This window comes from Esox lucius, chromosome 6, assembly GCF_011004845.1.
Source record: "Esox lucius isolate fEsoLuc1 chromosome 6, fEsoLuc1.pri, whole genome shotgun sequence".
NCBI classification, from domain to species: Eukaryota; Metazoa; Chordata; class Actinopteri; order Esociformes; family Esocidae; genus Esox; species Esox lucius.
Genome location: NC_047574.1, coordinates 10483812 through 10508910, shown reverse-complemented (window position 1 = coordinate 10508910; position 25099 = coordinate 10483812). Strand labels below are relative to the sequence as shown.

General features: G+C 41.0%; 1 protein-coding gene across 1 annotated transcript in view; it reads left to right on the top strand.

Annotated features, from left to right (window-relative positions):
* hpse2 (heparanase 2) overlaps positions 1 to 20712 on the top strand; it is a 93184-nt gene extending 72472 nt beyond the window's left edge. The window contains exons 10-12 of the mRNA XM_010889023.4: positions 6543 to 6688; positions 10821 to 10967; positions 18500 to 20712. Of these exons, the coding sequence (XP_010887325.2) occupies positions 6543 to 6688; positions 10821 to 10967; positions 18500 to 18662 (456 nt within the window). The 3' untranslated portion in view covers positions 18663 to 20712. The remainder of the gene's footprint in view (positions 1 to 6542; positions 6689 to 10820; positions 10968 to 18499) is intronic.
* Positions 20713 to 25099: the final 4387 nt, after the last annotated feature.

The following is a 25099-nucleotide window of genomic DNA, read 5'->3' as shown; positions in this document are numbered from 1 at the left end:
TGGAATAGTTACTTATTAAGAATAAGCGCTAGTATGCAATCTGCATTTACTAGTAAAACTGAAAAAGTTACAATAGGTACTTTTGGAATAGTTACTAGTAAATAAAGAATTAACTTGATTTAGCAGACAGAAGAATTGATTGGATAGAAGGTGACAGCGGGGGAAAGAGGACTGCTGCACTATCATCTGGGGTAGAGTTGGACGAGGGGGAAGGAAAGGAGACAAAGTAATGATCAGAGAGCTGAAGGGGGTTGCAGTGAGATTAGTTGAAAGATCCATCTGTCTCTGTTTCTATCTCTGTTTCTATCTTTTCTCTCTCGTTCTCCTGCAACTGCTGAGGCAGTTTAGAATAGTTTCTAATATGTACTGGGACAGGAAGTGTGTCCGGTCAGGTCACATTGTAGATGAATAAAGTCACTATGCTGTCTGTGTCATTTACTCTTGGATCAACACTGGCACGTTTTTCATCGCAGTCTATTTACAATCTCCTTCTGACCTAGCACGTGAAGACGTTTGGATGTGACCTCAGCTTCGTATATTAGTCTGCCTTCTGGGTGGTTTGTCTATTAAACTGACATAAACCTCCCGCCCTCTGCTCGCCTCTCCACTCCCTGTTTATAGGCCCTTGCTTCTCTTTTTATCATTGCTTTCTCTCTTTCTTTCTCATTTTTACAAGACCTCTCCATTCTCGCTCTCAGCTTCTTTTGTTGGATACGCCATATTTTTGACACATTCCTGGCTCCATCTCCCAGCAAAATGTTTGTCTGTAGCTAAAAGTTATGCAACGTCAGATGACAGTGCCATGAAAGTGTGTGTTTACTGTGTGTTTACTACAATGATTAGCCTTCCTTGCCTAGGGAACACCTGGGGTGTTGGAGTGGCCGCTGTGGATGATAAACTAGTTGTCACACTGTGTTAGTATTTCCTGCAAATTTTTTTCTTAACTTTTATGCTATGTGCCTAATTATAAAGACTGCAAATTGCTAGCCCCTCTGCTAATACAGTCACTGTAATTGAAAACACGATTCCTCCCTAATATGGTTAGTGTAATTAGAGGCATTAAAACGGTAATGGCTAAGGTCTCGTACCAACACAGCCTAATGGTTAACCTTGCACTTTGATCTGTGTTGGCTGTGAGTTCACAAGCTCTCAGTCTGCCTCTCATCTAGGCTGTTCAGGTAGACACACAGGTTTTTCTTTTTTGGTTTTCCACTCTCCTTCCTCTGCTTTCTTCCTCATTATATAGATCTCTCTATGGAGTGGAGCATTTAGATTTTTCCTCACAGCTAAAGTGGATATTAAAAGTCTACACACCCCTGTTAAAATGCCAGGTTATTTAAATGTAAAAGAATGAGACTAAGATAAATAATGTCAGAACTTTTTCCACCTTTAATTTGACCTATAACATGAACAATTCAATTGAAATATAAAAAATAATAACCTGGTTGCATAAGTGTGCACACCCTAAAACTAATACTTTGTTGAAGCACCTTTTGATTTTATTACAGAACTCAGTCTTTTTAAGTAGTCTAATCTACATTAATCTTCTGGTGAAGCCATACTTTTGTGGATTTGGATGTGTGATTTGGGTCATTGTCCTGCTGGAAGGTGAACTTCCTCTTCATCTTCAGTTTTCTAACGGACACCTGAAGGTTTTGTGCCAAAATTGCCTGGTATTTGGAACTGTTCATAATTCCCACCACCCTTACTAAGGCCCCGGTTCCAGCTGAAGAAAAACAGCCCCAAAGCATGATGCTGCCACCACCATGCTTCACTGTAGGTATGGTGTTCTTTGGGTGATGTGCAGTGTTGTTTTTGCGCCAAACATACCTTTTGGGATTATGGCCAAAAAGTTCAACCTTGGTTTCATCAGACCATAACACATTTTCCCACATGCTCCGCAACTTCAGCCGGGCTTGGATGTTTTTCTTTGTAAGAAAAGGCTACCCCATAGCATCCTATCCCATAGCCCATTCATATGAAGAATACGGGAGATTGTTGTCACATGTAGCACACAGCCAGTACTTGCCAGAAATTCCTGCAGTTCCTTTAATGTTGCTGTAGTCCTCTTGGAATCCTACTTGACCATTTTTCTTCTCATCTTTTCATAAATTTTGGAGGGACGTCCAGTTCTTTGTAATGTCTCTGTTTTCTCCACTTGATGATGACTGTCTTCACTGTGTTCCATGATATATCTAATGCTTTGGACATTCTTTTGTACCCTTCTCCTGACTGATATCTTTCAACAATGAGATCCCTCTGATGCTTTGGGAGCTCTCTGCGGACCATGGCTTTTGCTCTGAGATGCAACTAAGAACATTTTAGAATCCTACTAGAACAGCTGAACTTTATTTGTGATTAATCAAAGTCACTTTAAATGATGGCAGGTGTGTAATGACCTCTATTTAACATGAGTTTGAATGTGATTGGTTCATTCTGAACACAGCCACAATCCCCATTTCTAAGAGGGTGTGCACACTTATGCAACCAGGTTATTGTAAGGTTTTTATTTTTAATTTTTCCCCCTAGAAAATTTCTGTTTGTTTTTCAATTGAATTATTCACATTATAGGTCACATTAAAAGTGGAATAAGCTCATGATTTATCTTTGTCTCATTCTTTCACATCACAAAACCTGGCATTTCAACAGGGGTGTGTAGACTTTTTATATCCACTGTATGCTTTCTATTCCCTGCATCTGAAAGTTCCTCCTATTCAAACATTATTGGTAAACTACTGGTACACTAGTGGTAAAATAAGGGTAAAAATACTGGTACACTGCTGTTAAACTGCTGGTGAAATACTGGTAAAACGACTAGTGCACTACTGGTAAAGTACTGTTACACTTCTTTCACAATGCTGGTACAGTACACTACCTCCTTTGCATAGAGGTGCTGTCTAGTATCCCTTTCTGAGCGTAATCTCTCCTTGATTATCTCCCTGTTATCCAGATGTCTACACTTGGCACAGCCTGTATACATCTCCATCTCTCTCAGTTAGTAAATCAGAACTACAGAGAAAGCCTGGTTAAACCTGCTCGTTAATCACTGACTGATCAGAAAGAGATCGGCAGCTGTGGAGGATGGGTTGTTTTACTGACCTGATGGTTTAGGTCATTTTGGCATTTTGAATTAACCAATTAATAGCTGGGGTTGATTCGGTGGGAGGGATTCAGTCAGGAGCCCCATACGTTTCCGATAAGTTTCAGGACATCCATTTAACATCCCATCCACAGGACAGGCTGTCTCTTGGAAATCAGGTCAAGCAATCTATATACATAAAGTATATCTCAGACTCATGGACTAATAGAATAAATTTTACATCGAATATATGACAGATATAACCAGACACTCTATGAAAGAATGTTTTTTGCTTTGTTGGGAAACATCAGGTCCTTCTTAAGGTTTGTATCATGACCTTCTTAAGGTTTTGTCCACTTACTGTTTTATCCAGATGATGTTTCTGAGATATTATGTCATGGTTCCCTGGAGTTTTTTGTCTGGTACTTGGCTTGTCACCAAGATACATTCCCTCCCAAAACAATATCTTCTAGGCAGGACACAATCACCTGAAGAAATTATGGTTAAATATGCAGTGTGTATTTTGTGAGCCCTTCAGCTGTCAGTATTAGCACGCGTTAGAAACCGCTTGTAGAGATACTCAGCCTAAAACCCAGAAGACAATCATTTAGGCGTAGTGGCCAGGAGAAACTGTCTGGTAGTTTTGGAACCTTGGAGCCAGACTCTGAGGGGTGGCCCAACCTCTTATAAGGGTATGTGACCTTTTAAGGCCACATCAATATTTGTTCATGTTCAGATGTTCAGCACGGCAATAAATACACTTGGACTGTATCCAGTCGTCAGTCTGAAACTTGATCTGCAACACAACCAGGCTGACTCTCGGCACCTTGTGCCAAGCCTATCATGGCCATGATTGGTAAACCAGAATGAAGTTCGGAAAACCCACACAAAAGGGTTTTCGGCATACATATTTGACACACATCATTAACTGGTGTGGGCTTGTTCAAGAAGTAACGTTATTTAATATATCCTCATCTGAGATTTTAACAAATATCTTTGTCGTTCGTAACATTCTGGTCCTCCTGCTTTGCCACCATTTCTGTGTCAGTGACTAAAATCCCCAGTATTCCTACACTTTGCACTTTTTTTCCCCAAGTGATTTAGAAGTACCATTATAACAAAATAATGTGCCCTACCAATATTTCTGCCCTACCAAAACGATTCTATGAACATCAGGTCCGTAACTCCACTCTCTTTAACAGTGCATCAGGAAAAGTAGAATATACAATAACAGACAAAAAATAAATTAGCACATTTACACAACCCTTTTAACATGTAAAATAGGACCAATATAAATTATTTTTATATTAGGTTTTTATTATACTCACCCTAAAATCCCCATACTGTTTCATTTATTTACACATACTGGTTAAGATACCTAGGACCATGACACAGCGTCCTGAGAAGGTCCTGGCGTGGTCCTCAGTGATGTCTTGGGAACTTACAGGGAACCAGGCCAAGCTCCCCTAGAGGACACTTCCTTGGGACCTTCAAGCGACCTCCACAAGTCCTTGTCTCCGTGTGGACATTAAATGTCCCACTGGATAATGCCTCGCCAAAACCCTTTAAGGGACCTGTGTACGTCACCCAATGTCCTTGGGTTTTGCTCTGTATGCGGGACAATCATTTCCCCAATGTTGGATGTTATCTCTCGGTTCATCTTGCAAAAATAACCACAGTCTATGCTCCAAGGCTTTCATCCAAGGCTTTCATTCTGATGTTAGTTTAACATCAGAATCTCTAGAATTCTTCAGAATATGAGTGTCTTCTCTGTTCCCTGCTGCTCGGCCTATAGCTCTGTCTAGAGCTTAAATTGTACACTTCTGGTCTGTCCTGTTACTGTACTCATGCTCTCCCAATGGCGGAACAGCAAATTAAGTTAAAGCTTGGCCTGATGGAAAAAAAGAAGCCCTTAAATGTTGCCATATGTAGGATTGCATGGGAACTTCCTGACACACACATGTTGTTCAGAACCTCTGGTGAGGTGTTGAGTCTGTGGAGCGAGAGGAGAGGAGATGTGAGGAGAGAGGAGAAGAATGAATATGGAAGAGGAGTGGCTGGACAGGGGAGAGGCAGCAGAGAAGATACGGGTAAGACGGGAGAGAGAGAGAGAGAGAGACAAAGAAAGACTGAAAAAAGAGAGGAGAGTGGAGGGCAGAAAGAGGCAGGATACAGAGGAGACATTCTTAAAGTTATGGCCTTTGCTTCGTCCATCAGTGCAGTGGTCTGTTCAACTGAAGAGTGCCTATGTCCCAGACTCCCATGTTTTCACTGAGAGGGTAGTGTGCTATTATATTCATCGTCTATGTTTTTTCTTCTTAAGGCATACATTTTGATCCGTCATTATATTTGACATTCACATACAACCAACAGCTAAATGAACATAGCAACGACTAAAAATACATAATCTCTGTTTAATCCAATGATATTATAGAATGTCTTTAAATAAAGAATATAGCCATCTGGTATGCAGCTTCTACCCCTGGTCTGGTCAGTACTAACAGTGTAAATAAAACATTTATTCAATGGAAAGTATTAAGGAAATAAGCTCTAATATGATTCTCAAAAATTTATTTAACCCAGAATTGTAAAGCAACCAGCTGAAATTGGATTGTGAGTTTGCGTAACATTTTGACATTGAGCTGAACCAATAGGGATTCATTCCAAAGGAAAATCTAAAATGTAAATTGTTTTCAAATTCTGCTCACTTCAAGCAGACTTTGTTGAGTAAACATTAGCTCAAATTTCTCTCCATGTGACTTACAGAACAATGCAGATTAAGCAATTGGTTAAATTGGCTGAAGTGAATAGTGACTGAAACAGGAATAACTATACAACAGTACTTTTTCTTCTTTTCCTGGGTGTTTTTCTGTGTTAAATTGAGGTCAGTCGTGTTTAAATGTGTGATCTACAGTACTGAACTGGACACTACTCCGCATGTTCTCTGTGGGATCCTATTTTCACTTTCTGTTTGAACATCTCTGTACCTTTTAAATCTATCTTAAACTGGTATGGAAATGTCAAAAGTGCCTTCACATCTTTTTCCATCAGCTGATAAGTCCCAGCTTGCAAATAAATTATTGGTTTAGGGGACAAAATAAGAGTGACATCAGATTTTTGCCTGTTAAAACAAAGTAGTGCGTCCCACGCCCCAGACGACCTGCTGCACGCCTGAACCTCATACTATATGTCTGAGACACAGCGTGAGATCTCTTCATAAAAGGGGACGGTTTTGGAAGAACTTGGACATTTCAGCGGGGTGATCGTGTGGCTGGGGTGCACATTTCCAGTGAAGAATATGCAAACCCACAGTGCTAAAGCCTTCAGGGCTGCGGCCAGGCCATCAAAAGGAGAGCGTACTCTACTCCAATCTGACTGCGTAATGTGTGTAACAGGTGTGTGTATGTGTGTGTTTTAATGTGTGTAACATGTGTGTGTGTGTGTATATGTGTGTGTTTGCCAGGACTACTGGTTCTCCCTGGTATTCAAACGGCTGGTGGGTCCCAGGGTGTTGGCAGTGCGTGTAGCAGGCTTACAGAGGAAACCACGGCCAGGGAGGGTCATACGAGACAAACTACGCATCTACGCGCATTGTACCAGCTTTAACAAGTAAGTACTGAGGTCTTGTACCAGCTTTAACAAGTAAGTACTGAGGTCTTGTACCAGCTTTAACAAGTAAGTACTGCGGTCTTGTACCAGCTTTAACAAGTAAGTACTGCGGTCTTGTACCTGCTTTAACAAGTAAGTACTGCAGTCCTGTATCAGCTTTAACAAGTAAGTACTACGGTCTTGTACCAGCTTTAACAAGTAATACTGCGGGCTTGTACCTGCTTTAACAAGTAAGTGCTGCAGTCTTGTACCTGCTTTAACAAGTAAGTACTGCGGTCTTGTACCTGCTTTAACAAGTAAGTACTGCAGTCTTGTATCAGCTTTAACAAGTAAGTACTGCGGTCCTGTACCAGCTTAAACAAGTAAGTACTGCAGCCCTATACATAGCTTTAACATGTTAGTACTGTAGCCCTGTACCAGCTTTAACATGTTAGTACTGCAGCCCTGTACCTGCTTTAACATGTTAGTAATGCTGTTCTGTACAAGCTTTAACGTATTAGTACTGCAGCCCTGTACCAACTTAACATGTTAGTACTGCAGTCCTGCACCAACTTTAACAAGTAAGTACTGCAGCCCTGTACCAGCTTTAACATGTTAGTACTGCAGTCCTGTACCAGCTTTAACATGTTAGTACTGCAGCCCTGTACTAACCTAAACAAGTACTGCAGCCCTGTACTAACCTAAACAAGTACTGCAGCCCTGTACTAACCTAAACAAGTACTGCAGCCTTGTACTAACTTTAACATGTTAGTACTGCAGCCCTGTACTAACCTAAACAAGTACTGCAGCCCTGTACCAACTTTAACATGATCATACTGCAGTCCTGTACCAGCTTTCAAGTAAAAAGTCCACTTTGGCCCACAGATTCAAATGACCCTGCTGGCTAGAAGGCACTCCCAGCTCAGACTTCAATAGCATTTTCCTTACCTTGGTGTTACATTGTCAACAGACTCCCAGACACCTGAGGCAGGTTGTGGTTTCACGTTATTCAGTCTCTCCCCTAACAACAGCCAATAAAAGAAGTGACACTAAATCAAATCAATAACCCAGTCTGACACCTTGTCTGCCTGTTACCACAGCTCATAAATAAGCATCAACCGGACACCTCAGTATTTTAGAGAGGCCATAAAACTTAACAGGTATCACTTAACAGGTGTGTGAGAGGCTCTTCCCTTCGTCAAAGAGGCTGCGACAGGTGTGCCAGTCCTTTATCCCAGCTCGGATTGGTTGGAGGGGGTTTTGGGGGGCTGGGGGTGGAGACAGAGGGTTTAGGAGGGGGAGTGGGAGTGAGGGGGGGAGGTACAATAGGTACGTCTGTCCCGGGCTAGATAAAGAGTAGCACCGTTCCCTCCTGTTCAAGGTTATCATTTAACCCAGCCGTATGTGATGTGTAGCAGGTCAGCGGAGCTTTCAACACCTGGCTAGGCTTACTGCCCTCCATCCCACCTACACACAAGGGCTCAGTTACATCTCTTCGTCCGTCCACGCACTCTGCACAATCAATATAGCCATGTTCTGTGGTTGGGTCGACTTTTCATCTCTCACGGTTGGTGGACGTGATCATAAATGTTACCGTTGATCTGTCCGTGAAACAAACAGAGCCACACTAGGTCTGGTGTTCTGTGTTTCCCTTTAGTAGCTGTCTTATCACAGCAACTCCTGACAAACTTCGGAGAGTCAAAGATCGGGACATGTTTCCTCCAAAAAGCTTAATCAACCGAGTAGTTTGCTCGGACCAGTGAGGTTGGAGGAGAATGCATTTTCAGCTTACAACAACAATTAGCTTGCAGGTGCCCAAGATGCATGATGAAGTTGCTAGAGTGCCATGATCTCCAGCTTCTGCTAAGCTGAAGACTGTCTATACGGTCTGTTCCATCGCAATTCCAGGTGTGCTGTGCAGAGCAGTTGATTATTCATACACACCAGACGCAGCATCTACTGATAAAGATACAGACATACCTCACCACTGTAACCCAATGGCGTGGACTGGTGACAGGTTTGAAATAGTTGTCTAGTGCCTTCTTTACGGCCCCCGGAAAGATGGGAAGGTGACTATGGCCTCTTATGATGGGGATGGAAGCCCCTTGCATTTCATGTTCATCTGGATCTCAACGTGTCCTCTCATGGCCAGTTCGTGGTTCCCTATATCTTTGCTATCTAGGCAATTGTATTCTATTGCAGTTTCTGGCCTTCTAGACATGACCCGATGCTCCCACATCCAACAATGTGACAGCTTGTTTACATTCCTGCTTCTAATGCCTCAGAATCTCATAGTTTTGAAATCCTAGATTCATCTTTCTCCATATCTCCATCTAATACAGCAGTACCTTTATACAGCCCAGAGCCATGTTTGGCACAATAAACCTCCAAGAGTTGAGCAGGAAGAAAACATCTCCGGCTAGGTCTACTACACTGACACGAAGACAGACAGACAGACATACAGAAAGACCCTGGTTTCTGTAAACACGTGAGAAACCTTGTTTCTGTTCTTTGTCTACAGAGAGTTTGTTAGCTTTTCCATATCACATGAATTGATTATCGTTGTGGGTCTGCTTAGTGTTTCCTTGTTGTATAATGACCAAGAGATGCAGGGAGAGAGATGGAGCAGGACAGATGGCATGACATAGAAAGACAGAGAAAAAGAACAGGAGAGGGAGCTAACCTGTATGACAAAGCCCAACTCAAACCAATATGGTTCTCTGAAACATATGGTATTACCACACACACACACAGACACACACAAACACAAACAGACACACACACACCCAGGCACACAATCCTAACTGAGGCTGAAACTCAGAAAACCTACCCTTTACCAAACAATTCACACTAACTCCAAACCCTAATCAACATTCTAACACAAAACCTTACTTCTGACTCACCAATTGTAATTTTTTACCTCAACATATTCACCAGCAAACTGTCCACTTGAGGTTAAATATTCCTTGTTTACTATATTTTTTAAGTGCAGCAAAAGATGCACAGGCACAAACAGATCTTAAAACACATGACACCACTCCAGTCGTGTTGATCCAGTCTTCACGTTAGAAAGCTTACTTCATTTTGTCATGTTTGCCTTATATTTCTCTGTTAGATATTTAGCCTTGGCTGAAATCCCTTAGGTCCTGTCCCCAGCACTGTTTTCCACAGACTGTGTAACTCTAGGAGGTCCGTTCCACACTTTCACACCCTCCATCTGACCCTTAATGTGATGCCAGTAAGGACTGGAGGTCTTATGTCTTGATCATATCCAAACATCATAGATCCCTTCAACCCAGAAGAATCTGAGCTGTCAGGCTAACTTGGGGTGAAAATGTCCCATAGTGTTTTTTTTTTGTCCCTAGAGTGGGAAATGTGTGATATCGCTGCAGTGATTGGAGTGTTGGTGTGTAATATGTATTCTTTCCTCCCTCCAGCCTGTAGATTTTGCTCAAAGGGATTTTAACCTTTGACAACAATTTGAAGGTATTAAGTTAAGCCGTCAATCAAATATGCGTTGAAGCTTCGCAGCGTCTTCAGAAGCCTGCATTTCATTATGTGGAAAGGCCTCCAACATTTTAATGTCAGTGGCAAAATTTGGGTGATTTTTACACAAACGTCGCTGGTGATTTTAGAGTTGATTATATTCTATGTAATTTGAATGGTACATTCGGGACATTTTACAACCCCTTGTAAAACAACATTTAAAATATTTTGTATATATGTTTTGGAAATCTGTGAATGTACTCTTTCTAACAACATTATTAAAGTGTTCACCTCAGAAATAACTAGTTGTATACTGACATAATGTATCTGGTCATATGATGAAATTCCTATAATAAACTCCTATAGCTGCACTGCCATCTCACTTTGTTCCAACTCTAGGGACACTGACCTTCAAAGAATCATCATGATCTCTCCCCAGGAAGTCTGATTGGCTGATTAGCTCATGTACTGTACTGTATGTAAATATATAGTGACAAAGCAAAGAGTGCATTGGAATAGTAACTTTAAAATATGGTTTGAAATAGACGTATGCTTTAAACATAGAATATGTAACTGTGACTGATTCTTGACATTTGGTGAAAAATAGAAACCGTCAAACCAATGTCATTGCTCTAAGAGTGCTTATCTTCTCTTGTGTGCCTTCCAGTCACAACTACGTGAGAGGATCGGTAACTATCTATATCATTAACCTGCATCGGTCCAGGAAGAAAATCAAGCTGGCGGGAACCTTACGAAACAAGACGGTCCATCAGTACCTGCTGCAGCCCTACGGAGCTGATGGACTCCACGCCAGGTCAGGGAACACACGGTCCCATTGCTTTCTGTCCCCGCCTCACATTTCATTCCTCTCTGCATCCAAGGTGGTGTCAGTGATCATAGAGAACAGAACTTCATGGCATCTTCCATAATGGCTGACAGCACACCCATGCACAGTTTCTGTTCAACTTACAGGAGAGGAACAAGGTTCCCATGGCTTCATTGAAAACCAGCCCTGTGGCTCCCCAGCAACGCCGTGCTGCGGTTGCCATAATAGTTCTCTTTTTTTCTTCGAGCAGAGTGGGAGGTTTGTCCTTTAATAGGAAGGATTGGAAGAAGGGATTTGAGATCTGTATCAGGGAGATATGCGTAGCTTTACTGAAGCATTTTTGGGTCCACTATAAATAAACCAAAGCGTTAAAGGTTGAAGGCTTCATAAACCTTTTATAAAGCCCCCATACTGTAGATCCGCGATGTAAAACACATTTTGCCCCAGGGGCCATGTTCGGTCTTCAATAAGGTCTCAGTTGTCGCAAGCTTTGACCTCTTCCTGGTTGAAATGGGAACATATGAGTATGAGTACAGCCATACTCACCATTCCATATCAGTACTGCCAAATACTCTATTCTTTAAGGTACAGTCATAAACTCCATTCCATATGAGTACGTCCATACACTCCATTCCATATGAGTTCAGCCATACACTCCATTCCATATGAGTTCAGCCATACACTCCATTCCATATGAGTTAAGCCATACACTCCATTCCATATGAGTTGAGCCATACACTCCATTCTATATGAGTTCAGCCATACACTCCATTCCATATGAATTCAGCCATACACTCAATTCCATATGAGTTCAGCCATACACTCCATTCCATATGAGTTAAGCCATACACTCCATTCCATATGAGTTCAGCCATACACTCCATTCCATATGAGTTCAGCCATACACTCCATTCCATATGAGTTAAGCCATACACTCCATTCCATATGAGTTCAGCCATACACTCCATTCCATATGAGTTCAGCCATACACTCCATTCCATATGAGTTCCGCCATACACTCCATTCCATATGAGTTGAGCCATACACTCCATTCTATATGAGTTCAGCCATACACTCCATTCCATATGAATTCAGCCATACACTCAATTCCATATGAGTTCAGCCATACACTCCATTCCATATGAGTTAAGCCATACACTCCATTCCATATGAGTTCAGCCATACACTCCATTCCATATGAGTTCAGCCATACACTCCATTCCATATGAGTTAAGCCATACACTCCATTCCATATGAGTTCAGCCATACACTCCATTCCATATGAGTTCAGCCATACACTCCATTCCATATGAGTTCCGCCATACACTCCATTCCATATGAGTTGAGCCATACACTCCATTCCATATGAGTTCCGCCATACACTCCATTCCATATGAGTTCAGCCATACACTCAAGGTTAGACTGAAACAATAATTAAGGCCGGGAATTTGACTCCATCCTAGGCCACCCTGTTCACGCAAACCACCAGACTGCTCATTTTGTAGGCTGACCCTATTTGTTTATGTAACAGGTACCAAACTAGTTATACATTTGGCCACTATGTTCATCTAGGGAGAAGGGTATCCACATACTGTGTGTGTCTCACTGCGTGTGATTTAGCTAGAGTTTTTGACTGACCTGGTCCCTTACTGGTGAACATGCCTGATTAGCTCTGTTCCATACAAGTACAGTCATACACTCCATTCTATGAGCAGCATTGACCTGATACATGAGTACACTTTATCCCATATGGGCAGCATTGCGGCTCCTGTCCAAAGTCACACCTCCTTTTCCTCTCCGTTCCTGGCATTGATTACACCTGATTACCTACACATTTCATCCTTACTTTCTCCTCTCTCCTCTCCATGTGTTTTTCTGGCAGTCCTTCACCCAGTCCCCTACCAGTAGCTCTGCTACACTCGTTCCCCCTCATTCACTCCTTATTTTCCTCTCCTTCCCCATCCCTCTCTTTGGCCTCTTCAGTCCAAGCTCAGCCTGTTATTCAGACTCAAGGCTGATGCTGCAATAACAGCCTAATGAGTGTGTGTGTGTGTGTGTGTATGCATGGGTGCCTGTGTGTGCGGGCGTTTGTGTGTGTGTACACAGTGCTGTAATAACAGTTTAATGATTAGGATGTGTGAGTGGTGTTACAGGGGATTATAGTGGTGCTTAATGGAACCAGAAGCAGCAGAGGGGAACACCGCTCTATTCTAGACTCTAACTGCTGTTCTAACTGCTTTCACTCACCACAGGCAGATCTGGGCAGACTTTTATTAATGTTTGAGCAAGTCCAGATGTCTATAAATATGACTACAGTCGAGTCAACAGCTAGCCCTATATATATGTATAAATGTATTTAGCTCTGACCAAAATATATAGATGCAGGTATTAATGTGTTTCAGCATGGCTTTTAAGTCTCCTCGTTTTTCAATACAAAGCAACATGAACCGCTGATATTTAAAAAAAACATTATGTTCAGGAAGTTCAGTGACTACTTGAAATTGACTTGTAAAAAAATTGTATCCATCAAAATATAGCTCAAAATCACACACATTTGGCTTTCCATAATTCTTTCATAGTGCTTTCTGGTCCTGTTGAAACATTTACTTATTGCTTCTTTGGAGCCAGTTGTTTGAATCAGCGCCTCGCTGGTCGATATTACAGTATAATTCCATACCGTTTTATCCAGGCAGTATGCAATATGAAACAAAGGTGGCGACAGCAGAAGGAAGGAGAACAGTAAATGTGGCCACAGGGATTGAACCCATGACCTAGCCGGTTTTCACACCTGCTTAGTGCCAGAAGTCATAACACTCAACCACACAGGTGCATGAGAAATAATATGGTTAAGTGTAAGGTTAGAGCGTGCCCAGGGGTCTTGTAGAGGGCAGTGCAAAATGGTTTAGTGCCAGGTGGGTCAGGGGAGAGATACGGTGTCAAATTGCCATGTCACACTCTAGTGACTCCTGGTGGCGGTTTTTGTGCCTGTAGTTGTGTCTGTTTGTAAGAGGATTGCTGTTCTCCAAGTGTGTTGCACCCGGCCAAATTTCTGATTAAGCAAGACTGACAGGATGTGCTCTGGACACATCTTTGACTCATCCCAGCTGGGAGTTGCTGCGTTGAGGCATGAATTTGACACCACAAAATTGGGGGGAGAAAAAAGAAGGAAATAAATACAAATATTTACTTAGTAAGGTCATATTAACTCTAAGAGTTAAACAGTCCTCCCAGATGAAAAACGAATCCAGAAATGCAATGGGATATCATGGCATTACCATGTACAGGCTTGATTCATCCTGGTAAATTTAGGTTTTTCTACGAACTTCCTAATATTTTTCATAAAGCATGGTAGGATAACATTGTTGTATACTCACAGGGCAGCCCACATTGGACCTAAATCTTCTCCTCGATACTGTAGTCTTACTGCACTGATTAAACAATGTTTTTTAGGTCTTTAATGTAGGTTATTGGTGTACGACAGTTTCTCTTTGTTGGATTTAGACATTTTGAAAACTGTACTGTTCTGTACTGTACTGTACACGTTGTTATTATTTATGGTTAAACTCAGTAATGCTACCTCACTGATCTGCAGGATTTGCAATTTGTCAGGTCATCCAGACACACACACACACATGCACAAATACACACACATTTTAAAAACTATAAATAGCGACACCTAAGGGGACGGAGGTCAACTCCTTGCTGGCAGGTTGCCCCTGGCGCCTGACAAGAGCAGTGCCTCTTTTTTTTTTGCCTTAGTTTCAGACAGCCCGGGAATTTGACGGCCATGTACTGTCCGCCTGTGAGCGTGGTTGAGACTCCCAAATACCAGAATTACAAGTCAGCACCAATATCCAAGGCACACGCACACACACATACATACACGCACACACACAAACGCACGCGCGCGCACACATACATCTGTATCCAGCATTGGCTGAAGAAACAGCATATGGAAACATTAGGGGAGTTTAATTCAATTTAAATCACATAGCAAGGACATATGGACTACCTCCTCCCCCTCTCTGCCTCTCACCTTGTCTCTCTCTCTCTCATTCAATGTCCCTCTTCCCAAGTGCTTTGAACTAGTTTACAGAAATGTTGTGATGTAGGAGAGGCATCAGTTAAGATCAACATTCAGGTTCTGAAGCCAGTCCTGTCAAACACGCTCTCAGTTTGTGCCACGTGTATTTATAACATGATTGCCACTATCATTTGTTCACTTATTTCGGTCAAGTATGTACTGGTCTAACTGTCGCTGTGAGAGAATACTGTACGTTATGCCTTCAGTAGACAGCCCTGTTGTTCAAAACAAAAATTTATTGGGAAACAAGGATATTTGAGCAAATTTGCAACCGCATTCATTGATAAAGGCAACCGAATTTAACAAATGACACACATTTTATTGTTTGAAACCATTTATGCAATTAAAATAAGCAAAAATGCAGTTCCCTTATCTGAGAAAAGAAAATAGTTAGTACACCGCTAATATTATCATCACATGAAACACCTACACTTTTAATAATGTGCACTAAAACAGGTGCAAACAACTTGTGAGGGTCCAGCCTTCTATAAAGATTAGAAACTTGTGTGTTTAAAGATGTTAAAATCAAAAGATGTATCCGTTGTCCTCAGAAGAAGGATTACTGGTGCATGTAAGTCTTGGTTACATTGGTCCATGCAATTCGAAGTACATCATTCAACTGTCCAACATATCATCTACAAATTGTCACTATCAATGTTGAATTGCATGATTCAACTGCTGAAATGAGACACAAACCTGGTCTGCACGGTAGTTCAGGAAGGAAAAAACCTCCTGCTCTCAAAGGGAAATATGAAGATACACCTTTGTAGATCAGAACTTACCATAACAATGTGCTCCGGACAGAGTCAAAGGTGGAGTTTAACGCCATGGCAATGCCAAATGAGACACAGCCTTTGAGCCACAAACCAATTGTAAAGCATGGAGGCGGTAGCATTATTGTTTGGGGCTGCTTTGCAGCCAAACATGAATGCATTATTGTACCAGAGAATACTTGAGAAGAATGTCAAAAAGGCCATCTGTCAAAAAAGCTATAGCTGAACTGAACATGTATTTTGCAACAGGACAATGATCCAAAAAACATAGGCAAATCTACAACAGAATGACTCAAAAAGAAGAAATGGAGGGCTATGGAATTGTCCAGTCAAAGCCCAGATCGCAACCCTATCAAAATGCTGTGGGGGAGACTTGGAGTTATGGGAGTCCTGATGACTCCCACAAGATGGCTCCCTGTACTACTAGAGATCTGTCACCATATTTAACATATGGCAACAGACAGACTCCAAACCTAAACCTGTCCAAATGGTGGAAATACTGTGAAAGATTACCATCTTACTTTTTTCTATTGCTCAGCGGTCCAGGTATTGCATCTATACCAAAGTATTAGTCTGTGTTTGTTGGCCTTAGATACGAGCTGTTTCCGAATAGCCCCCATGCTAAAAATTCCAGCTTTGTGAAGCTCACAACATAAATTTTTTGTTGAGACTGGGTCACAGAGGCACTGATTCAATTCTGTTGTAAGTTTTGAAGCTGTGCTTTTGTTGCGTTGACCTAATATCCTGTTAAGTGTCTGTGTACCCCTCTCGGTCAACCGCAGCTGCAGTTCCTCTTTGCCTATGAACTGCGTTCGTGTCTGGCATATGCTGTCATGACTTTGTGAGACTGTTGCCCTTGACACATTGAATAATGAAACAATTTCTGTGACGGATGCACCTGCAGTTCAGGAACTCTGTTAGTTGCCTGATGTTGCTCTGAGAACCTTAAATATCACAGTGCTAATTGTCAGACCTCTTTTATAGCTGACACAAATGTAGTACTCACTGGCAATCAGCCTAATGTGACCTCTGCAGCTGTGCTTGTAATTGTCATTTGGTTACTTCAATTTCACAGTCCTTGTTCTATGAGCTGTTTCTGTTATTTTGTCCACCCCTGTATATTTATGCAAACATTCTGTCTGGTGTTTTTCCCTTCAGAGAATTATCATTTTACGTTTTTCAAAGTTATGTAATTCATTCATTATTTTGCTGAGTTTACCATGGCTTTTGGCATGGAAGTTAGAACGTCATTGCATTGGATTAATTAGGCTTTCACGTTTACTTAGCTAGTGGACCAATGACTTACTCCAGGCTGCCACTCGCAGACGACAGGACCGGAAAACATTTTGGGGAATCTGGCAGTCTCATAAAAGCACCGCATTGTTGCAAAATGTGAGTAACAGGTTTCTGAAGACTTATGTTTGTGTTATTTTGTAGGGCTATTTTGTTTATGAGCATCCAGTCAAATCCAGTTTCAAAGGGATTGAAGGTCTTTTCAGTGCTCTGGGGCAAAGTCCATTTGGCTTGCAATCTTCCATGTAAACTTCCAAAGAGTTCCATGACAGGAATTTACCCATGGGAGTGCAGATCAATTCATGGACCGTCTGGAATTGAGAAAGAATAAACCTGAACCCAGAACTGGCTTCAACTTTTTTTATGCCCAACTCTCATGCCTACTTTCTGACATTTAGAACAGGCTAAGCTAGCTAGCTAGAGTGGAGGTGAATGTGGGGAACATCAAAGGCAGCTGTCAAAATGGCGACTTGTAGACAGCCAATGTATTGTCACAGAGACAACAAAATTACAATTCCAACTATGGGCAACTGTCGGCCAGCCGCCGGAAAAATGACACAAGTTTCAAATAAAAATCCTCAGACTTTATATTAGTCATTCGGCCAATGTTTCAAGTTTTATAAGTCACATACAGATATAGCAGATGTTGCATGTGTAATGAAATCATTTTGGTGCATCTCCTCAAAGAATGTTATTGGTTAAAGAGAAACTGTGGTGAAAGCGAATAATATATTTATAAAAGACTAATACCATTTAAATATAAAGTCTGGTGATTTATATTTGAAAAGTAACATGTATTTATATATGTATATGTAAAAATACAATTCAAAATATCTAACAAAGTCAACAGGATACTTGTGGTGGTGGTCGTGTGTGTGTTTGTAGAGTGAGCGAAGGGACTGTGCATCCATGGAGAGTGTATTTATGTATGCATGATGTGTGTGTGAAAGTGAGTTGGAGTGTGAATTTGTGTAGGAGTTTGTCAGTGTACAAGAGGTTCCTAAGGCGCAGATCAGAGTGCAGGGCAGATAGGTAGTTTAACCGTATGAGGACATGGGGGTAGAAGCTGCTGTACCGTCTCTGTCTGCTGGATGGCAGAAACGTCTGTCCGGTACCGTCTCTGTTCCATTATATGGCGAAAACATCTGTCACAAAACCTGCTCTAGTCAATAGACTTCAATGATGTAACTGTACCGCCCCCTAGTGTTCAGATCAATGTAAGTGCAGCATTACATAACAAGCCTGAGTTTGTGGAGAAGTGAGACCCTCTCTTACACAACCTTTTCTGTCCACCGACTCCCGCTTTCTCACATAACCTTCTCCACCCACTCCCCTCTCCCCTTAACTCCCTCTGTCCTGTCTCCCTCCAGGTCCGTCCAGTTAAATGGTGAAAGGTTGTCGATGGTGGACAACGAGACGTTCCCAGAGTTGAAGCCTCGGACACTCCGAGCAGGGAGGACGATAGCCATGCCACCCATGACCATCGGCTTCTACGTCGTTAAGAACATCAATGCATACGCCTGCCGTAGATAACACAGTTCACCCCAGACCATCACCACACTGCTCATCTCAGCCCTCACCAAGCCTTCCCTCACCTCGCACGCTCATCCTCACCCCTCACTGTAGTCAAGTAACAACACCCCCCCCCCCCGTCGTTTATCGAAACCTCCTGTGCCCTTAGTGACCTTTTACTTACTCGTCGAGTCTCAAGGCTCTGGTCTGACTCAGAAAGGCTTGCCCTTCATCTGAAACAAGGGTTGCACTGAATACCTTTCACTTGCTCTCTACACCAATTCCTAATGTGCTGCAAGACAGACAGGGATGATTCCACTATTATGATTCACTATTGTTTGGTAAAAGGGTTAATGGGTTTTGTTATGAGAGAACTGCTATTGTCAGAAGGTTGTCTCATCGTCCATGTCCAACAACTCCTCTCGTCCATTGTCTTTGATCATCAGATCTAGCGATGCTAATTCTGATTTGTATCCACAAACAACTCTTACTATTTTCAACTTCCTGTTGTTGATCATCTCAAGCTCCTGGCTGAAAGAAAACATTGTGGAAACATGTCCATTCCATCCGAGGACATGTATTCGCTCCAGCAGCCAAATCTGCTGTCTGACTGAATTATCTGTGTGTTTGCGTGTGTGAATACCACCGCTGATTACTATGGCCTGTCCTAGTCTACCGTGGTTTCTTGGCGGTTTCCGGTACACAGATTAGGCCAAGTCCAGGACTAAGATGTGATTCCTATGGACATTTTCCACTGAGCTTGATTTTTAGTCTAGGACTACGCTTAATCTGTGACTGGTAAACAATGTGTTGATCTTGTTTTCTGAAACCGCTTGGCCTCCTATGTCCGCATGTACAGTATGTATCTGGCTGTGTTTCAAATACACATCACTTCATTCTCCCGTTCCTTTCGAGGCTGAACATCCAAGAGCACCTGAGAGAGCAAACTGGCATGTACAAGAGGGCACAGAGCACTGCAGGAGCTTTGTTTGATTTTATTGCTAGCTACATTGGAAAAATAAAATGATGTTTAGTTCACACTGTGTTTTGTGCTCTGCCATGATGAATGACAGCAAGTGACCAACAAAGAAAGTTCTTCAGTATTTTCAGAGGAATACTCAGAATGAAGAACCTGGAGAAATATGCTCCGATGTTTACTTTGTTTCCAAGACGTCCCAAGTACACTACTGAACTTCTGCCAAACGTATTACAAACTTACCATTTGTAATTCTTAAGTTTGGAATAGCTCCTTCAAAATGACTGTTGACTTCTGTACACATTTTGAAATACAGCCACTGTATTTTGTTAAACGTTTCACTGGGAATCTCTGTGATAAATGTCTTTTGTCTGAATTACATTTTAGGGTAGCAATGCACAGCAGAGTAGTCATGTTTAGACAGAAATAAAAAGGGAAGAGACACATTTCTTGTTCTCCTTTTTTCTATGTAACAGGGGGAAACAAAAATGTAATTTGCTGTGTCACTTTAGCAGCACAGAGCTTTGTCATTATCCACATAGGATCTCCACCAATCCATTACGAACTCTAAAACAAACTCCCTACAGGCCATCTAGTTACATGGACAGACATCTTATGCTGCTAGCTTAAATAAAGTTTGTGATTGAGTTTGGATAGTTTTGTACAGATTTCCCAGTTGATCATCATCCAGTTTCTATATGTAATGTACATAAAAGTGTGTTAATTATGGGAGATGTGTGCTTGAAGTGTTTACTTACATATAATTATAATTTAAATATAATGTATATTTGTATGTAATTATTTTTTATGTTGAGGAAGCTAAATTGAACTCATTGGTACATTTTGGGTAAGACTGGGGGTACAGAGTATGGTGGAGTGTCACCCGTTCTCCAGTGTATCTTCGTGGTCATTGATTTAGAAACGGTGATCATTAGGGTTGTGGGCTGTAGAACAATGTTTTGCCCGAAGGTGTTAAATAATAATGAGCATTTTCTTTTTCTTGTCTGAATGTGTTTCATTGTTCGTGAAGAGTTGTTCATAATTACTTCTTCTTTTTTTTTTTTTTAAAAGAGCATTATATTATGTCTAAAGTACACAATTAAGCATTGTCGGTTTTAGGCAAAGAAAATATAATTAAAAAAAACTTTTATTTTAACACGTTTCCATGGTGATGCTGATTTTCATTGGATTGAGGGTGTTGTTGAGCTAGAATACTTCTGTGGGAATTGATAATAAATCCTACAGTATTGCTCTTGCTATTGTGAGGTCCTATAGCCAAAGAAGATCTACTCATTGAACACTAATGTCATGTCTCGCTGCTATTATATAGCTACATTTATGGGAAAGCAGATTGGTCTATGTAAACAATTATACTAAGAAAAATTGCTTTTAAATGCCTTAGAATTTAAAAAAGAATCGAAACAATACTTCCACGATCTTGGGATTACCAGTATAAACCGAACAATGTACCACTATACCATACAATTAATTTTTTGGGAGGGGTAACGTTGGCTTTTACTTGCTCTTGTGGAGCTAGAAAGCACACAGTAGAAGGTATTCTGAACGCACTTCCTAAGAGCCGCACCACCTTAGTAACACAAAGAGCAATCAATCAAACCTGCATTGCGGTACTTTTATGGCATCTATGCACAATGGTCAAATTGACTGACAGACACGGTGCTTGGACACTGTACTGCATTACCAGGGCGACGCCCAGTCACAGGTAGGACTAGACTTTTCAGAATTGTGTGTGTGGGAAGAAAGAAAATTCTGCACAAACATTCCTGTGATGGGATTGAATTAATTTAGTCCTAGACAGACTGTACACTCTGCCTATCTGTCTGTCTTTATATCATGCCAGCTGGTAAATCAACTTACATATTCAGAGGTTACATACATACACAGCTGGAATAAGCTTTGTTGTGAAGAGACAGGCCAGTAATGTCTGTCGAAGATGTGGAGTACCAGTGGTTAATAGGAAACATTTGCCCGGAATCTGCTAGGCCCCAAGTGCCCAGTGCTTAAAGAATAGATTGAGTTTGTGTTTTGCTTATCTGGTCCTTGCTGATTTTTATATACCACCAGACTACTGAAATAATTATAAAGCCCTTCATTAGTTGAATTAGGTGCAGTTGTTGGCTGTGTGGGAATGCGGGAGATGAGAGGGCTTGTATGAGTTAAGGTGGGTAGCATTGGACTGTAAACCAGACAGAGTACTGTCAAGAGTTTAATGCTGCCTAATAAATATCTATTATTTTCTACCCAGTGAATCCTCTCAGAGTCGGCTCGCAACAGTATTATGTTTCATTAAATCTATGTTGAAAGTATGATATTTTATTTCCAGTCTTTTTAAGATTCATGAAGCTAACCACAGAAATGTGGACCGTACAGACTTCTGAAATTTTGCTTTTAGATAAATATCACAGAGACCTGTTGAGAAATGAGTCTGAGGAAAATCCCACAAACGGTTAATTTTAAACAGAACAACCTGCTTCACGTGTAAACAAAGGAACAGGCCAATTTACACTTGATTCATTTAGCCAGCAGTCCTGCTAAGAGAATGGGGTTCTGTCTCTGTCTCTGCATATTTGGGTCTGAAGGCCATAACACATGTATCTACAATCAGCCCTTAAATCATGAAAGCCCTTCACTTACCTTAAGGCCCCTTTATTTGTGCCAAAATTAAGTGAACCACACATACAACAATCATATGCACACATCCACATATGGATGCGCACACACACACACACACACACACGAGATCAAGAAAAAGCCCAGACACACTGATCTCCGGGAACCACGTACAAAGTGAAAAGTGGACTGGAGTTTCTCAGGAAAACAACATCAGAGGAATGTCACAGTTCATTTGGTTACGACTTCCAAGGCCTGCTGCCTAAGATGTAGTCCGTCACACATGCTGGGAAGAAGTGACACAAACAGGGCCTCTGTCAAACACACACATAAACACATACATGTTTGTGCCAAGAACATGACATGTTATGATTTCAAGACCTTGAATGCCTTGTGGAGATAAAAGATGAAATCCACAAAGGAAGCAGCTGAACAGATAGGACGGAGTCAGGAAAGATTCACCTGTAATGTGCTGAGGTGAAAACTCAATACAACAGAACTTGGATGGATGTACAGTATTTACGTGTGGCACAGTCCAGAGTTGATCCGACTCATGCTATTGAAATGACGCTCTGAATTTAGCAGAAACCTCTCCAATACTCACATCAGACCATTCTGGGAAACTTCTGTTTGGACAGCTCACTTTCTTCCAAACCACCACATTGTGACAATACCCTTTCTGTGCTGCTTCCTTGGACCCAACGAGACTGTGGCGTGGCACTGTTACACTATCGGTATTCTCTGTACCTTTGCGTGACAAAGGCTCTTTAGCAGAGGTAGCCGTAACCAAACCCTGGCTAACTCTGTTTATACTCCGTGAACACACACACACGCAGACACACACACACTGTTTATACTGTGATCCATTTTGAAACATGCAAGGCTGCATTTCTACAGCAAGCCAACATGGAGGATTTTGCTGTGTTTACTCTGTGTATAGTACTCAGCTTAAACACGACTTCCATGAATGTCCAGACAGTGGAAACTGATGGTACAGATTAGGTTGTGTGCTAACCATGTAGAAACTCCTGGGTACCTTGGAGAGTGTGACCAATGCAACGCTAATAAAACATAAATATTTATGTTAAAGTGCAGCTAGAATAACCAGGTCATTCCCCCAAAAGAGTGTCCTTTGATATTTAAAGTAGAAATTGTGCCGTTAAATATAATTAAGTGCCCTTTCATGTAAACCACATGGAAAATTCAATAAATCTGATTCTGTATTTGTATACAAACAAATTGTCAAAAATACTACACTTTGGTATGTCTCTCTGGGTACCCTCTCTGACTTATACACACATAAACATTTCTCAAATGTTCACCATCATTGTAAAGCCCTTGTTATGCTGTTCCTTTGACATTGTTGTTTATGAAGATTTTCATATAATGAAACTATATATATATATATATATATATATATATATATATATATATATATATATATATATATATATATACAAGGCACATTTAAGAGTCAAATCAATTGTAAAATCAGGTGCAATTTTAAGGTAATTTTCCGACTTTTTCGGTGGACAACGGAACGGGTCAAGTATTTGTAATTATAATAAAAAAAATATACCAAGCCAAAGATAAAGAAAAGGACTCAATTGGTGGAAGGACCGAAGTAAATGTTTTCCATCTCTGTTTGGTAGACCCAAACATTTGAACGAGATGCCAGAAGATCAACTCACACTATACAGTGTGTTCTTAATGTTCCCACAGATTGGTTCTGCCTATTAAGTTACATCCTTTAAAAATATTATTTTCTAAGGAACAAGGAACATTCCCAATTTCCCCATGGTCTTCATTTGTGGCGTGTGTGTGTGTGTGTGTGTGTGTGTGTTTGTGTGTCTTTAGACTTCATGGCGTAGGTTATATTTGTATTACCCTGCACATCTTTTCTAACAATGGTAATGTGTATGTCTTGACAATTAAACTTGGTATTCTGCTCATTTAGTAGCTTCGGACTAGGCTATGTTTGTAATGATGTGTAGGCATATAACATTCACAATGATAGAAGTGAATCACATAATATCTCTGTACACACACAAACACGAAGTTGGTTAGGGTTTACTGGGAGAGAACATTCTAGAGGCCTGGGATGATCTACTGCCTCTGGTAGCCTCGTTCTGATGCAGCACAGGTTCAGTTGTTGCCTACTGCTACCGGCTCATCTGTATTGGTATTGGCAACACAATAAATAACACTCTGATGGCACCATTTCACAACACTAAATTATTTGTCTGACCTGGTTGGTCATGTGAACCTAACTCCAAATGGAGTTAGGTTCACATCAGCTTGGGATGACCTAATATAAGATATATACATACTAAGTAAAATATAGCAAAAAATGCCTATTGTAAAACCCTAAATATATTAAATGAAAGACAATGGTTTAGGTTGTTCATAAAATATCAGTAATTCCTGCTTGGGCATGTTATTTGCTACATTAAACAATGCATGTTTTTCAATAAAACATTTTAATCTGTTACACTCTGTGAACTAAAGTTAAATTACTTCATATTTGGGCCACACCTTCTGTATTACGTTTAGCAGCATTTTGTTCCAATATGGGTTGATCCCATCGACTAATGATGCAAACAGTAGGCTACCCAATTTGGATAACATGCATGTCAAGCAAACAATATGTTTGATGAATAATTTTAAATGTTAAACTATGTCTGGGATGCAATCTACAAATAGGCTAATCAGATTGCTTTACTTATTTTGAGTAATTCGTCTTCTTCATGAAACATAATCAGACTTAATGAGTAAACTGAGCAACACAAGCCTGCGACCAGCGCGCACTTACACAACCTAACAATTCGCATTCCAGAAATAGCAGATAAAC